This window comes from Geotrypetes seraphini, chromosome 6, assembly GCF_902459505.1.
Source record: "Geotrypetes seraphini chromosome 6, aGeoSer1.1, whole genome shotgun sequence".
Classification (NCBI taxonomy): domain Eukaryota; kingdom Metazoa; phylum Chordata; class Amphibia; order Gymnophiona; family Dermophiidae; genus Geotrypetes; species Geotrypetes seraphini.
The window spans coordinates 9,697,871-9,714,999 of record NC_047089.1 but is presented as its reverse complement, the minus strand read 5'-3'; the positions used below and the strand labels follow the sequence as shown (position 1 = coordinate 9,714,999).

At 41.7% G+C, this 17,129-nt stretch overlaps 1 protein-coding gene across 6 annotated transcripts in view; it reads left to right on the top strand.

Moving 5' to 3' along the window:
- XRRA1 (X-ray radiation resistance associated 1) overlaps positions 1-17,129 on the top strand; it is a 147,039-nt gene that overhangs the window by 119,572 nt on the left and 10,338 nt on the right. For 5 of the 6 annotated variants that reach the window (XM_033948378.1, XM_033948375.1, XM_033948377.1 and 2 more), the window contains 3 exons: positions 1,090-1,243; positions 3,354-3,469; positions 5,764-5,869. In XM_033948378.1, coding sequence (XP_033804269.1) covers positions 1,090-1,243; positions 3,354-3,469; positions 5,764-5,869 — 376 coding nt within the window. Of the gene's footprint in view, positions 1-1,089; positions 1,244-3,353; positions 3,470-5,763; positions 5,879-17,129 lie in introns of those variants that run through there. The other variant, XM_033948380.1, reaches the window with a different exon arrangement.

Below are 17,129 nucleotides of genomic sequence, written 5' to 3'. Positions count from 1 at the left end.
GTGAAAATATGAAAATTCACTTCACTGAAGACACAAATCCAAGTGGGAGATCCCTGGACACAAAGGTGTGCATTTAGTTCAGCCCAATGTGTTCCAGGCTTCAGGAGCTTTTTCTGCCTCTGATTATAAGCAAGCAAGTGTTAGCACTGAGTGAAGTGCACTTTCTGAGCTTGTGAGGCTCTTCCTCTTGATAACCGTGTAAATATATAGCCTAATATTCTTCAAAACACCGCCAATATTTCATATAATCCAAAACAAAAAAATGGCAGTGAAAATTCTTTTAAATTTATCATAAATACAATTTTTTATATATAGTTGATTTAAAGTCTTCAGATCGTGCCAACCACCAGCCAACTTATTCTTAGGCTTATTTCTTGTATTGGCTTATATCTCATCATGAGACATAAATTATAAGTGCTCTGTGCAATTCATGTGCATAATTCATTGTGATAATCAATTCCAAAATTTAAATTAATAAATTAAAAACTTTGTACTTAGCTTTTAGCCATAGTTTTATCAGCTAAGTCAAGAACAAGTCCCCCCTTTAGATAGAAATATCTTTAGATAGAAGAGAGGCTGTCGAGATGCTGCGGAGCAAAACAAAAGGGGGGACTTGTTCTTGAGAAAGCCTTCGGGCGAAACATGTTGAACCCATAGATCCTACTCGATGTTCAAAGACTAGGCTGATAAAACTACGGCTAAAAGCTAAGTACAAAGTTTTAATTTATTAATTTAAATTTTGGAATTGCACATGAATTGCATAGAGCACTTTAAAAATTATAATTTATGTCTCACGATGAGATATAAGCCTAAGAATAAGAATTTAAGTTATGTGTTTTTGTCTGATTGGGGTTTTTTGAGGGGAGAAGGAGAGGGGCAGAGGTATATCATGATGAGTTGCGTAATTATTAAATTTTGGGGGTGGCAGAGGGTTTACGACCTAAGCTCTGCATCTTTTAAGTACCTTGCAACCACTTCTGCTAAAGTGCAGTACTCTACATGCATGAAAAAGCAGTTCAACAATATCTGCATTTCCTTTAGTTTAATGGTGAATAATGTTTTATATCTCTATATATTTTTATTGAAAAGGTCAGTGATTTACCAGATGCACCATGTAAACCTCAAAGAAAAAAGAGCAAGAAGGTGAAAAAGGAATCAAAAGAGGAGACGATCCCTGAAAAATATAGAGGTTATGAAGAGCTGCTTGATGCCAAAGTAGACCCGGAGTTCGCTGAGCCAGTGGGTAAGTCAGTCGTCATTTTTATCTTTTTTTATTTGGATTTATTCCCCAGAGAGCTCGGAACAGGTTACAGTTGATATTTATAGGGTTACAATAAACTTTAGGGTTGCTGTCGGGCATCATGCATAAGTGCAAGATGGGCATACATAGTAAATGACGGCAGATAAAAACCTGAACGGTCCATCCAGTCTCCAGTAGTTGGAACCTAAGGACTTTACAGCCCAGAAATAGCAAAGAAAAAGACAATGTAATTTAAGCATGAATTTAATAATGTGAGAATTTAATAATGAATTTAATGAATGTGAGAAACTATTGGGCAGACTGGATGAACCTGTCAGGCTTTTATCTGCCATCATTTACTATGTACTATGTATGTCCATTAGAACAGTTTCTAGTGCCGATTGGCACCTTTGATGCGCATAAGTGGTGCCACTTTATAGGCTGTAACAACCCTCTGGGGAATGTAACTCACTTTCAGTCCCTGAAAAAATAAGGTGTGAGCTAAATCCAGATCTCTTTGTAATTCTCCTGGAAATGCCTAGATGTCTCTTTTGTAATCCGCCCAGAACTGCAAGGTAGGAGAGGAATAGAAGTCAATAATGTAATGTAAATCCAAATCCGTTCCCTACTAAATTTTCAGAAGCCAATTTAGGAATCTAGCTCCCAAAGACAAAGATTTTGAGAAAAATGAGCTTATTTGGATGACAAAAATAGCTAATAAAAGGTTGCAAAACTAAATGAACAGTGCTAAGTGGAGCAAGTGATTGGACTGATATTTTGATCAAACCAAACCCACAAAAAAACAAAAACATCTTTGATTCATGGTCACTAAAGGGAACTATTGACAGCTCCTAACTCCTACTCCCGTAAGACACCCATGCAAGAAATCCCCCAATACCTTTATGTCCAGTCTGTCTGTCCATATCAGATTGTAAGCTCTTCTGAGCAGGGACCGTCTATAGAAATGAGAAATAGTAGCAGTAGGCTGAACACTGGCTCCCAGTGCCTTATTGAATATCTTATAAGATACTTGTCTTGCGCTATTGGATCCTATCTTCTGGATCGGTTGCATGGAATGTTGCTACTCCTTGGGTTTTAGCCAGGTACTAGTGACCTGGATTGTCCACCGTGAGAATGGGCTACTGGGCTTGATGGACCACTGGTCTGACCCAGTAAGGCCAACTCTCATTCCATACTCTACATTCCTCCCAACACTGACTATTGTCTATCCCCTCATTTTGCCAGATTCCCCTTGATACTATCAGGTCTTCCTGCTTTAGCACTGTTACATTATACCTTAGTCTCCCTCTATCTTTAAGGCAGGAAAACTCCTTAGAAAAATTTTGTGTGTTTTTATTTTTAATATTTCTTTATTCGTTTTCAAAAATTACAAGTGTACAATAATCCATCAGAAATATATTAATTAATCACTTGACAATCTTATTTGTAATCTTCCAATACATAAATATAAAAGAATCCCACCCCTCCCTCCCATATACTAATAATTAACAATTATCAATTCTTATCATTCATACTCCCACCCTCCCTCTGTCTTTTCCAATACTGAGGTGTTTAAGATGTCTGATCATTAGAATAAATAATCGATGGCCCCCAAATCTTTTAAAACTTATTATAATTACCTTGTTGTATAGCAAGCACCCTTTCCATTTTATAAATATAAATTTTATAAGTATGCCTTTGAAAAATTTTAAAATCATTGAAGACTTGCTATTTTTCTTACTTTTCACCTTCAGACGTATTCAGTATTCTTTGGGCAGTGTACAAGAATTGTTATATCCCCACTCCATATTATTTCCCTTCCCCCTTTTTTGACTCATAATTCTTTGTGATTGGAAACAGAAAGGATACGCCTATTGTTTCCGTCCCATGGGTGACCCGTATGTAGCATTTTGTTTCTCTATGATACCTTTTTATTAATTGGCTTCCCTGCACTTTGATTTTTATGATTTCTACAAATCATTTAGATTTTTATGTTATAGCTGATCCTGAACCTAAACTGATGGTCAAGGGATTGGACCTCATACGAGATACACACTAGTGACAAATTAGATGCCACAGCACTTAACTCTTCCTGTCTCTCGCTTTTTTTAAGGAATTCTGGGAAACGTTAGAGCTTTGGAACAGGCCCTGAAGAATTTGTGTGTGTATAGGGACCCGAAAGCAAAACTGCACTGTATCCAGAAACCTTACATCCCCAAGGAGAAGAAGGTAAACCTAGCATTCGAGCTGGAAGATGTGCAAAAGCAGACCGTCATGAAAAATAATCTTTTTCTTTTAAAAGCTCCTAGGTATAAAAGGCTGATGCCCAATGTTGCCACGTTTTACCTGTTAGCTTTGTCAGGGGCAATAAATACCACAGTAAATATCAAAAAATATCTTATTAATATGCAAATTAAAAAATAAATAATACAGTAATAGAACATCCATAAATTAATGCCATAAAACCTAGTAGTTCAAATCATAAACATCACTAATATCATACGAGTAGTGGTACCTCCAGCATACAAAACATAAAAGTAGCTCAAAAAGATCAAAACTCCATAAAATAAACAAAATGACATCTTCCCTGAAGGGGATGGCTTACCCAATTAGTGGTCAATTCCAGCTTCCACCAAAACTGTTTATAAAACCAAGTCTTTAAGCCCGTTACATTAACGGGTGCTAGAGTAGATGTCTGTCTGTCTGTTTTGGAGGTTTTTTTGTCTCTCTCTCCTTGGACGCTGCCTGTCTGTCTGTCATTTTTTCTGTCTGTGTCTCTCCCTATGTCCTTAGTGCCCCCAGTGCCTCCTTCCTACATCCTTAGTGCCCCTAGTGCCTCCTTCCCATGTCCTTAGTACCCCTTCCTACGTCCTTAGTGCCCCCAGTACCTCCTTCCCATGTCCTTAGTGCACCCAGTGCTTCCGTACTGTGTCCTTAGTGCCCCCAGTACCTCCGTACTGTGTCCTTAGTGCCCCCAGTGCCTCCTTTCTATATCATTAGTGCCCCTAGTGCCTCCTTCCCGTGCCCTCATCACTATCTTCCAGACTAAAGCCAGCCTGCCTGCCTCCTTCCCATCCCTCTGAGCATCATATTTCCATTTAACCCCCCACGCCCCCCCTGAACCCAGCCTGCCTGCCTCCTTCCCATCAGAGCAGCATGTTTAAATTTTAACCCCCCCCACTCCGAAGCCAGCCTGCCTGCCTCCTTCCCATGTTTCCATTTAACCCCCCCCACCCCCGAAACGCCCGTTGACTCTCCCAGCCGACTCTCCCACCGCTAGACAGCCGACAAACCTCCCGGCTCCAGCAGTATCCAAGGCACAGTAAACACGCTGCTTCGGGCCTTCTACTGCCCTAATTTCCTCTGCCGTGTCTCTGATGATGTCATCAGGGACGCGGCAGAGGAAATCAGGCCAGTAGAAGGACGCGAAGCAGCGTGTTTACTGTGCCTGGCCGCTGCTGGAGCCGGTAGGTTTGTGTTCGTCTCATGGTGGGAGGTGCGGCTGGGGAGGGTCAACGGGAGTTTCGGGTGTGGTGGGTAGGGTCGGCGCTGGGGGGGGGAGTCGCGGTGTGTTACCTGCTGTGAGTCAGGCTGGAGCCAGGAAGCCCGCTGCGAGAGAGAGAGAGAGATGCATGGTAAGCGCACATGCGCACTCTTGTGGCCACAGCCCGACAGATCAGGACTCGGGGAACACGGGGTAAGAGTGCGCATGCGTGCTTAGCATTTTATTAGTATAGATAGCACAACTTAGTAAAACCACTTTATCTGCTTATCTGATATTGCTTTCTGGGTGTCCCACCACCTTCTGAAACCAAACACGACCAAGACAGAGCTTCTTATCTTTCTCCCTAAACCTAGTTCTCCTCTTTTCCAATTCTCTGTCATTGTGGATAACTCTTTCACCCTCTTAACTTTGGGGCTTTTGATTTTTCTCTCTCTCGGCACATATTCTATGGATTGCTAAAATCAGTTTTTTTCTTTCTCTGTTATAATAGCACCAAAATGTGTCCCTTCCTTTCTAAACACACTATCAAACCCTTATTCACACATATTACTTTCTGCTTTTCATAGATCTCCCACTGAATAATCTCTCTCTCCTTCAAACTGTTCAACATTCTGCTTCTCGATGTCTTCCAGAGTGGCTACATTCACATAATCTTTCTTCTCAAGTCACTTCATCGACTCTGTCTGTTTCCATATGTAGTTCCAATTTCTCTTCCTAATTCATTCTGCAGCTCTTCAGTCTCCCTCCTCAGGATCTCCACTCCCTGTACAGTGAGGTAAAAAGTGGTTACCCCTCCCACCTTTTCCTGATTTCCCGTATTGTTGCCTATATGTCACACTGCTTTTAGAATATCGGGCCAAAAAGCCTTCCATCCCTGGGGAGAAGCTGGTAAGTCCAGCATTTATAGATCTTACCTCTCCCTGAGGGTGTGAAATAGCCATAGCATCCACACATCCTACATTCCCACATCTACACACATTTCAGCAGGGAAGTGACCTGTTCTCTGCTTTTGTTTTAGCCTAGGAGATTACCAGCTGCTCCACCTCGGAAGAGCAAAGCAGAGGTATTGGATGAAATCCTCACCAACATGAAGAATGCAAAGCATTTCACAGAGATCCCACTAGGTACCTTATCCTTTCCTAAGCTTTTTGAGTCTTGACAACTACCTCTGTACATATAATACAGCAGTCTTCAGATGTTGCATGTTAAGTCAGTCTGAAATAGGAGCTTGCAAGTGAGAGAGAGCTGCAGCATTCTGCACTTGCTGGGTATGTTGGAGCTGCTGCCTATTACACTTTTCACTAGTGAAGTTTTCTCTGCTCTTATGTGTCACTGCCAGTCCTTTCCATGCAGTCAAGTTCTAGCTCCACAATCACAGATTAATGTATTTTATATGTTCTTTCTTGTTGTGATGAAGATATCTTGATTATTTTTAAAAATATTATAGGTTATAAAGTAAACTGGTTTTGTATAAATGATTGAAGAAGTGGTGTTTTATTGTACATCCCTCTTTCACTTTCTCTCTCTATATATATAATCTAATATCTAAGCTAATCTACTGTATATACTCAAATATAAACCGAGGTAAACTTTTTCCCCCCAAAAAGGAGGAAAAAAGCTTGATTCAAATATAAACCAGGGGGAGTTAATATTCAAGTACAGTTCCTTGCCTTGCCCTGCACTACCAAGCTCTGCATCCTGTTCCCCCTCCCTCCCTGTTCTGTATCCAGCTCCTTCACCCACTCCCTCCCCTGCCCTGCCAGGCTTTGCACCCAGCACCCCTTCCTCCCTGCGATCCTGTGAGAACTTGCAGCAGCCAATCAGCTAGCGGCTGTGCACGGGCAGAAACAAAGGAAAGTCGCTGGACCACCAGGGATTTAAAAAGTACACGGGATGAGAAAGGAAGTAAAAGTTATTAGAGTCAGCTGGGACAGGAGATGGAAGAAATCCCTCCTGTCTTGGCCCAACGTTGGACCACCAGGCCTCATGGTCAGCGCTGACCCAAATATAAACCAAGACCCCCATTTTTTGGCCCAAAAATCTCTGTTTATATTTGAGTATATACTGTAATCACTGCATTTATGCCTTACCTTATCCCAAACAGTTCAAGGTTGGTTACACCAAAAGAACCAGAAAACCTTGAAAATTACAATTGCGTTAAAATAAAATAAACTTAATCCATATCCCAAATCAAATATCATAAAATGATAAGTTTTCAAGTGATTTTGAAAAGAATAAGATTGACACTTAAGCCCAGATTCTGTATAGGAAGCCCGGTCTCAGAAGCCGACAGAATTGGGCCTAAGGCCACCTAAAATAAACCTGATTCTGTAACTTGACGTCCATGTTAAAGACGCCGGTTACAGAATCGGGTTATTGTAGATGCGGCCACTACACTTATCGCGGCAAGGGATCTCCCTGCTGTGATAAGTATAGTGGCTGCCAGTTCCACCCCACCAAACGAATGCGTCAGGAGGGATGCCCAATCCCTCTTGCACAGAACACTCCAAACACCCCCCACCCCTCCCCAAAGATTGCCAGTAGGAGGGTGCCCAATCTCTCCTGCTGGACCCTCCCGAACGCCCCCCACCTCTCCTCGAAGATCGTCAGCAGGAGGTGCCGGACTCCCCCCAACAAAACTCCTCACCCCAGATCCCCACCCCAATGAAACCTCCCAACCCCCCCCCTCCCTGCTAACCTTCAAAAGTTTGCTGGCCGTTCCGCCTCCGTCGAAATGAGGTGGGCCTGCCCCTTTCCAGTCCATCCCAGAGGAGCTTAAGGTCCCTCCTATGGGCAGAGTTTGGGGGGGTTCGTTGGGGGGTCCGGGGAGAGGGAGATTTTGTTGAGGGGAGTCTGGCAGGAGGGATTGGGCACCCTCCTGACAGTGATCTTTGGAGAGGAGTGGGGGGTGTTCGGGGGGGGTCTGGTAGGAGGGATTGGACACCCTCCTGCCAGCAATCTTTGGGGAGGGGTGGGGGTGTTCTGGGCATTTTTTCAGGGAGGGATCCCTTGCTGCAATAAGTTTAGCGGCCGTGTCTACTTACAATGAAGTTACAACAAACTGACAAAATCGAGGACTTATATGAATGAAAGTTCTTGCTAATTCAAGATGCACTACTATGCTCTCAGAAACCTGTGTTTTTCAAGCACATAAGTGTTTGAAATAAACTTCTACAGGTATATGGTTTCTTTCATCGAGCAATAGTGTTCATATATATGTGCCAAAAATGGTACCACAAGTTCTCATGGAGTGCTAAATGTAATAAATAACTAATAAATAAGTATTAAAACTTTTGCACTTATCTTTTAAGAGGTGACTTGTGACCAAAAATGTTGCTGTATGGCTAAACGCCCTATGGGACCTGTTTCACCACAAAATGCATCTCCCCTGGCCTAAGGCTACACCTAGCTGGGCTTGTGGGCCTCCCTATGCTCCCGGAGGCATCTCCAATATAGGCAGCCTACCTGGGAGCATTTTTTAAAAAGATGTGCGTCCCAATTGGCTGGTTAGACAGCTGCGTACAATCGGGACACAGTTTATAGAATCGGGGCCCTAATGTGCAGTAGTAAAACATTCCAAATTTTCACTGCCTGATATGGAAAAGAGGTGTTTAAAATCCTTTTATAATATATTCTCTCAAATGAATGAGAATCACAATGACAAACCAAAGCTGTTATAATGGAGCAGAAAGGTTCTTGGGCATATCCAAAATGTTTTAAAAAAACTGCACGAGCCTGTATTGATAACTAATGATGTTGTCTCAGCAATGGGAGAGCCTTACTGTATCGTTTTGATTAAAAAAAAAAATCAATCTAACTGTGATATTTTCCAGGAGCTGGAGCTTCTCTAGTAATTTATCAGAAACATTAGAATATAGTATGTTACAGTAATCTAGGCGAGTGAGTATTAATGGCTTCAGTAACAAAGCAAATAAATCTTTGTTGAAAATTTGGCCAACTCCCACTTCATTCTTTCAATAAAAAAAGACTTTTCAGTCTAAGTTGTTTACTTGAGATTTCATAGACAGTGTTGAAGCTAGAATCAATTCTAAAACCTGAGAGGTTTTTCCACTGGCAACAACACACCAGAGCTGAAAGAAACAGTAGGTGGTAAAGTTTTACTGATGTGTTTTTAAACCAGAGAATTTTAGTTTTCTGAATATTTAGTTTTAACAAACAAGTCTGAGTTCACTTGTGTATTTTTTTCAATGCAATTTTGTATATAAGTGCAAAATGAAAATATCACCTGTATATACACTCTCCCCATTCAAACATTGAGCCTAAGGAGATCGTATAAATGTGGAAAAATATTTATTTATTTATTCAATTTTCTAAATTCAGGTCTTCAAGCTTTTTTCCCTGTCCCAGTGGGCTTACAACGATCTAATGTACCTGGGGTATTGGGGGTCCAAGTGAACAAGGAGCAGTGCACGGCAGAACCCACAACCTTGGGGTGCTGCGGTTGCAGTCCCAACCCTTGTGCCACTCTCTCAGACATAGTATGGCAAACATGGTATGGGGAGAAATAGTACGTATAGTGAGCCTAGGATTACAAAGCATGGGCTGACAACCATTTTTGGGATGATAGTACAGACATACTTATGTCTTATGTATATAAACTTGTAACCCGTTCTGAGCTCTTCTGGGAGGACAAGATATAAATCCAAATAAATAAACAACAGAGAATGTCACGACTTGGTAAAATTGGTAAGGCAAACGTGCGTGATGAAACAGCATATGCCTCGACACCATGGGCTCCTTTTACTAAGGTGTGCTAGCGGTTTTAGCGCATGCTACAATACCGCACACGCTAAACGCTAAAACCTCCACGGAGCTTGCGTATTTTTCATGTAGCGTAAGCTAAAAACGCTAGCGCACCTTAGTAAAAGGAGCCCATATATGGGGTTGGATCCAGTTTGAAATATGGGAGTTGGGTTTTTTTTTCACTGTTCTGTTTTTCCCGACTATTTGAGACAAGTCGATGATAATAATTGGACTTCCAGGTCTAATACTGGTTGATCAAGAAGCCTGTACTTGAAGTTTTGAGGCTCGTTGTTTGACTACCCTGCCTTGCAATCCAATATTAGCAAAGTTGGTAGTTAATGCAGCCAGAAGATTGGCCATTTTTTTCAGCTCAGAAGCAGGGCAATTCTCTTGCTTCCCTCTAAGGCCCCCGATAACTGAAACATGCAGTGCTAAAGCGAATAGCACCCACCCCGTATCAGTGGAAAAGTGCAAAAAAAAAAAAAATCGTCTTATGGTGTTACATTAACCATCTCTTTTACAAAGGTGCATTTTATTAAAATATGGGAGCCATTAACTGCTTCTTGTAATGATTAAATGCCATTTTTCTATTGAAATATACACCATCTAATGTGGGGAGGGGGGAGGGTTTACATTTTATTGTTCATCTTAGAAAAGAATAATGGGAAGGGTGGGAGGGAAGAAGGATAATTATAATTATACATATTATAAGATACATTAGAAAGAATCGCAAGTGTTGTATTTTAATGTTGTTGTTTTTGATGTCTGTACACTTGATGAAAGATTTTTAAAATGAATAAAGAATTAAAAAAAAAAAAAAAAAAAAAGAAAATGAATAAAGATATTTAAAAAAAACAAAGGGGCATTAGCCATTTTAGCGCATGCTAAACGCTAACGCATGCGAACTCATCCATTATATCCTATGGACACATTGGCGCGTGTGAGCATTTAGCGCACGTGCTAAAATGGCTAACGCACCTTAGTGAAAGGACCTGTAAATTTGAGAAACAGGTTGCAATTATTTCAAAAGACAGCAGCCCATTTGATTTTTATACCAAAGAAACACGATTGGGTTACTCCACTATTAAATCAAGGGTAATCAAGGAACTGAAAGGGGCTATAGCTGAACTGCTTCAACTAATAGCCAATCTGTCGATCAAATCATGAAGGATTCCGTAAGACTGAAAAGTGACGAATGTTACGCCGATCTTCAAGAAAGGTTCGAGGGGAGATCTAGGAAACTACAGACCGGTGAGACTGACCTTGGTACCAGGAAAGATGGTAGAGGCGCTGATAAAGGACCGCATCATTGATCACCTTGATGGACACAATCTGATGAGGACCAGCAAGCACGGCTTCAGCAAAGGAAGATCTTGCTTGATGAACTTGCTGCACTTCTTCGAGGGAGTAAACAGGCAGATAGACAAGGGCAACCCAGTCGACATTGTATATCTGGATTTTCAGAAGGCGTTTGACAAGGTTCTGCATGAACGACTACATCGAAAAATTGCGAGCCATGGAATCGAGGGTGAAATACTCACGTGGATTACAAACTGGCTGGAGCATAGGAAACAAACAGTGGAGGTAAATGGACAATAGTCGGACTGGAAGAGCGTCACCAATGGGGTGCCACAGGGCTTGGTGCTTGGACCTGTGCTCTTCAACATATTTATAAATGACCTAGAAATCGGTACAATGAGCAAAGTGATTAAATTTGCAGACGATACGAAGTTATTCAGAGTAGTGAAGATGCAGAAGGACTGTGAAGACCTGCAACGTGACATAAGCACACTCGAGAAATGGGCCACAACATGGCAAATGAGGTTTAATGTGGATAAGTGTAAGGTGATGCATGTTGGTAACAAAAATCTTATACACGAATACAGGATGTTTGGTGCGGTACTCGGAGAGACCCCCCAGGAAAGAAACTTGGGAGTACTGGTTGACAAGTCAATGAAGCCGTCCGCGGCAAAAAGAGTGAACAGAATGCTAGGAATGATTAAGAAGGGAATCACAAACAGATCAAAGAAGGTTATCATGCTGCTGTACCGGGCCATGGTACGCCCTCACCTGGAATACTGCGTCCAGCACTGGTCGCCATACCTGAAGAACACAGTACTACTCGAAAGGGTCCAGAGAAGAGCGACTAAAATGGTTAAGGGGCTGGAGGAGTTGTCATACAGCAAGAGATTAGAGAAACTGGGCCTCTTCTCCCTTGAAAAGAGGAGACACAGAGGGGACATGATCGAAACATTCAAGATAATGAAGGGAATAGACTTAGTAGATAAAGACAGGTTGTTCACTCTTTCCAAGGTAGAGAGAATGAGAGGACACTCTCTAAAGTTGAAAGGTTGTTCACTCTCTCCAAGGTAGAGAGAATGAGAGGACGCTCTCTAAAGTTGAAAGGGGATAGATTCCGTGCAAATGTAAGGAAGTTCTTCACCCAGAGAGTGGTAGAAAACTGGAATGCTCATCCGGAGGCTGTTATAGGGGAAAACACCCTCCAGGGATTCAAGACAAAGTTAGACAAGTTCCTGCTGAACCAGAACGTACGCAGCTAAGGCTAGTCTCAGGGCATTGGTCTTTGATCTAAGGGCCTCCGCGTGAGCGGACTGCTGGGCACGATGGACCACTGATCTGACCCAGCAGTGGCAATTCTTATGTTCTTATGATTGAGAAAAGAGTTAGTTTTCAGCTATACAAGTATGGCGCCAGAGGGTTTATTGAGATATTTATCTTTTCCAGTAAACCGGGTTGTTTCCCGTTTTCAGCAGTCTTTGAAGCTTAGTTATTTAATAGTTAAACATGTTCAATTGAAGTCTTTGATTAGTAAATCTTTCAAATATATAGGTACTAAGCTTTGGAATGATTGTCCAACAGAACTAATGAAAATTTTGGAAATTCTTTAAAACTTAATATTTTTAATGATTCAATGTAAGAACTGAAGAAAATATCAGGAAGTTCTGTTTTGCACAACGAGTGGTGGACGCTTGGAACGCTCTCCCTGAGGAGGTCGTGATGGAGACCAGCATTCTGGGATTCAAGAGCAAGTTGGATGCACACCTTCTTGCAAATCACATTGGGGGACAGGGCCACCATCAGGGCAGTACCACCAGTCCTGCATTCAGGGGCCCGGAGCTGACAGGGGGCCCGGGCTCCCCCAGGGTCCTAGGCCACAGTCTAGGGGTAGGGGCAGTCCGCCCCACGTGGACAGGAGAGAGCTGGACGGGGGACCCGCGGAGTTCAATACATCTCGAGCCGCGAAGCTCGTCTTCTGTTCCTGCCTGCCCTGCCGCTCACATATAGACGATCGCAAGTGTTCCCCGATGTCAGCGATGACGTCGGAGGGAGGGCTTAAGCAAAGCCTGCCCTCCGACGTCAGCACTGACGTCGGAGAATACTTCCGGTCGGCTATTTGTGCGTGGCAGGGCAGGCAGGAAACAGAAGACAAGCCTCGTGGCTTGAGCTTCGTTTTGCTGAGAAAGTTGCAAAGATGGGCTGGGAGGCAAACGCGGAACACAAAAGGGAGTGCGTTTTGGACATAACGCATGAACTTGGGAGAGAGGAAGGGAGGGAAAGAGATGCTGAGGTGGGAGAGAGAATGGGTTTTTGGACACAGAAGGCATGGACTTGGGAGAGAGGAAGGGAGGGAAAGAGATGCTGAGGTGGGGGAGGGAATGGGTTTTTGGACACAGAAGGCATGAACTTGGGAGAGAGGAAGGGAGGGAAAGAGATGCTGAGGTGGGGGAGGGAATGGGTTTTTGGACACAGAAGGCATGGACTTGGGAGAGAGGAAGGGAGGGAAAGAGATGCTGAGGTGGGAGAGAGAATGGGTTTTTGGACACAGAAGGCAAGGACTTGGGAGAGAGGAAGGGAGGGAAAGAGATGCTGAGGTGGGGGAATGAATGAGTTTTTGGACACAGAAGGCATGGACTTGGGAGAGAGGAAGGGAGGGAAAGAGATGGTTGTGTATACGGGGAATAGAAGAAAGGAGAATTTTTGGTCATAGGGAGGGAGTGAGGTACAGAAAGTGGCATACCAGGGTGGGGGGGTGGTCCGCCCCGCCCCGGGTTTACGTCCCAAGGGGGTGCACAGCTGGCCACCCTCCAGTGTTCTCCCTAGGCCGGCAAACTGCGGCTCTTTAGCCATTTAAGTGCCACCGCCGCCATTGGGAACAGGCCGGCGCCAAGTTCTCCCTGCTTTTCCCTGTGGGGCCGGCCAACTCTCGCCACTCGCGTCAATTCTGACGTCGGAGAGGACGTTCTGGGCCAGCCAATCGCTGCCTGGCTGGCCTAGAACGTCCTCTCTGACGTTAGAATTGACGTCGAGTGGCGAGAGTTGGTCGGCCCCGCGGGGAAGAGAAGCAGGGCGAACTCAGCGCCAGCCTGTTCCCGATGGCGGCAGTGGCAGCTTATTCCCCAGTGGCGGTGGCAGCATTTTCCCAATGGTGGTGGCATAGGGGAGGGCAGGGAGAAAGAAAGAAAGGGGGGACAGGAAGCCAGAAAGAAAGAAAGGGGGCAGGGTGAAACATAGAAAAATGGGGCATGGAAAGAGAGAGAGAGAAAGACAGACATACAGAACGAAAGAGGGTGTGGAGAGAGAAAGAAGGGGGCAGGGTGAAACATAGAAAAATGGGGCACGGAAAGAGAGAGAGAGAAAAACAGACATACAGAAAGAAAGGGGGTATGGAGAGAGAGAAAAAGAAAGAAGGAGCAGGGTGAAACAAAGAAAAAGTTTGGGGAGGGAATGAGGTCTGGAGGAGAGGAAGCATACAGGAGGCTGAAAGAAGGGAAGAAATATTGGATGCACAGTCAGAAGAATAAAGTGCAACCAGAGACTGATGAAATTACCAAAGGTAGGAAAAATGGTTTTATTTTCAATTTAGTGATCAAAATGTGTCTGCTTTGAGAATTTATATATGCTGTCTATATTTTGCACTATTGCCCCCTTTTACTAAACCGCAATAGCGTTTTTTAGCGCAGGGAGCCTATGAGCGTTGAGAGGAGCGTGGGGCATTCAGCGCAGCTCCCTGCGCTAAAAACCGCTATCGCGTTTTAGTAAAAAGGGAGGGGGAATATTTGCCTATTTGTCCTGTTTTAAAATCTTTATTCATTTTTTGTGTTACAACAAGTGTTACAAATTAACTCAAAAGAAACTTAAATACACACTTGACTAACTAATATATTAATATCAAGTTTAACATTAATATAATAATCCCCTGTCCCACCCTCCTTCCCAACCAATAATACATAAATCAATTTTATTATACATTCTTTAAATGTAAAATTAGTATGTAATAATCAAAATTGAAAAACCCACCCCATTTCCCTTTTTACAATTGTCTTATCATGGGAAAAGTTCATTAGAGAAATCATGTTAACGGTCTTCTAAGTTTTATTTATGGGAAAAATTATCCTTCTTTACAAAAATCGGTTAATGGTCCCCATATTTTTTTAAAATTATTCATGTATCCTTTGTGTGTTGCAATAGCGAGTTCCATTTTGTATATGTGGCATACCGAATTCCACCAGAACATGTAATTCAATCTATCGTGTTGTTTCCAATTGGATGTAATTTGTTGTATTGCAATTCCAGTTAAAATAAATAAAAGTTTGTTATTACTAGATGAAATTTGGCTTTTTGCTCTCATGGTTGTTCCAAATAATATAGTATCATATGTCAAGGCTACCGGATTTTCTAACAATCTGTTAATTTGGGGCCAAATTGATTTCCAGAATGATAGGATAAATGGACAAAAGAATAAAAGATGATCTAGTGTCCCAATTTCAATATGACAGTGCCAGCATCTATTAGATCTTGAACTATCTATTTTTTGTAAACGAGTAGGGGTCCAAAAAGCTCTATGAAGAAGAAAAAACCAAGTTTGTCTCATAGATGCTGACACCGTACATTTTAGCCTCCAAGACCAAAGTCGTGGCCATTGAGATGCACTAATTTGGTGTTTTATCTCAATGCTCCAAATGTCTCTAAGACCATTTTTTGGTTTTTTATTTATATATCCGGATATTAATTTATACCACTGTGCGGCTTTGTGACCTATTGAGTCCATCTGGAAACATAAGAATTCCAAACTGTGATATTTAGCGAGATCTTTCCATTCAGGGAACCCTTCCTGAATAGATTGCTTCAATTGCAACCATTTAAAATATTGTGTTTTATTGAGACCAAATTTTTGTTGCAATTGTGAAAACTCCAGCAATTTATCATTTTTAATTACATCATCCAGAGTGCGGATGCCTGCTATCATCCAATGTTTCCAGATGACTTTAAAACCGCCAATTTTGATCTTGGGGTTTAGCCATATAGTTTGGTTGGTTGATTTACTAATTGGAATTTGAGTAAGATTACTTATGTATTTTAGAGTTTTCCAGGTATCCATAAATATTTTATGATCTTTGTATAACCTTGGCATCTTGATACTAACTACATGATTAAGACGTAATGGAAATATAAGCCTCCATTCTAGCCAAAACCAGTCTGGAATATTATCTGTGGGTTCTGGGAGGATCCAATACATACCATGACGTAAGATATAGGCTTGATGATACCTATAAAAGTTGGGAAAATTTACCCCTCCCTCCTTAATTGGTTTTTGTAATGACGCTAGAGCAATTCTTGGTTTTTTATTAAGCCATATAAATTTTGTCAAAGTCCTATTTATTTTTGTATAAAACGAATCTTGAAAGAAAACTGGTATCATCCCCATTTGGTAACATACTACCGGTAAAATCATCATTTTTACAGTTTGTACTCTTCCCCACCAAGATAAATGCAAAGGATTCCATTGCTCACACATTTCTGTTACTTTTTGTAATAAGCATTTTTCATTAATTTTCATTGTTTCATCTACTGTTTTTGTTATCAAAATTCCAAGATATTTAATATATTCTTCCTTCCAAACAAAAGGGAATGTATCAAATAAACCTTTTGTACAATGTATATTTAGTGGAAGAATCTCTGATTTATTCCAATTAATTTTATATCCTGAAAAATTTCCAAATTTCTCAATCAATTCAAGTAGATGTGGAATGGTGGATTCTGGATTTTTCAGATATAGTAATAAATCATCTGCATAAGCAGATACCTTATATTCTTTATCTGAATGAGGTATACCCTGTATCTCCTTAGCTTGTTGGATGGCTAATATTAAGGGTTCTAAAACAATATCAAACAGCAAAGGGGATAAGGGACATCCTTGTCTAACTCCTCTCTGTAGATTAAATTTTTCTGAAAACGTATTATTAATATATAGTCTAGCAGAAGGGGAGCTATACATTGTTTGTATCATTTGTATAAATCCAGGACCTATACCAAACCATTCCATTGCTTGATACATAAAAGGCCATTCTACTCTATCAAAGGCCTTTTCTGCGTCTAATGAAATTGCAAAAGTAGGTTCATTCATTTTCTTTGTTAAATATAACATATGGAATGTTAATCTGGTATTGTGAGATGAATGTCTTTGAGCAACGAATCCTGTTTGATGCATACCTATTATATGGGGGAGAGCTTTAGCTAATCTTAGCGCAAGTATTTTTGCTAATAATTTTCCATCTACATTTATTAAAGATATTGGTCTATAGTTTGAGACCAAAGTGG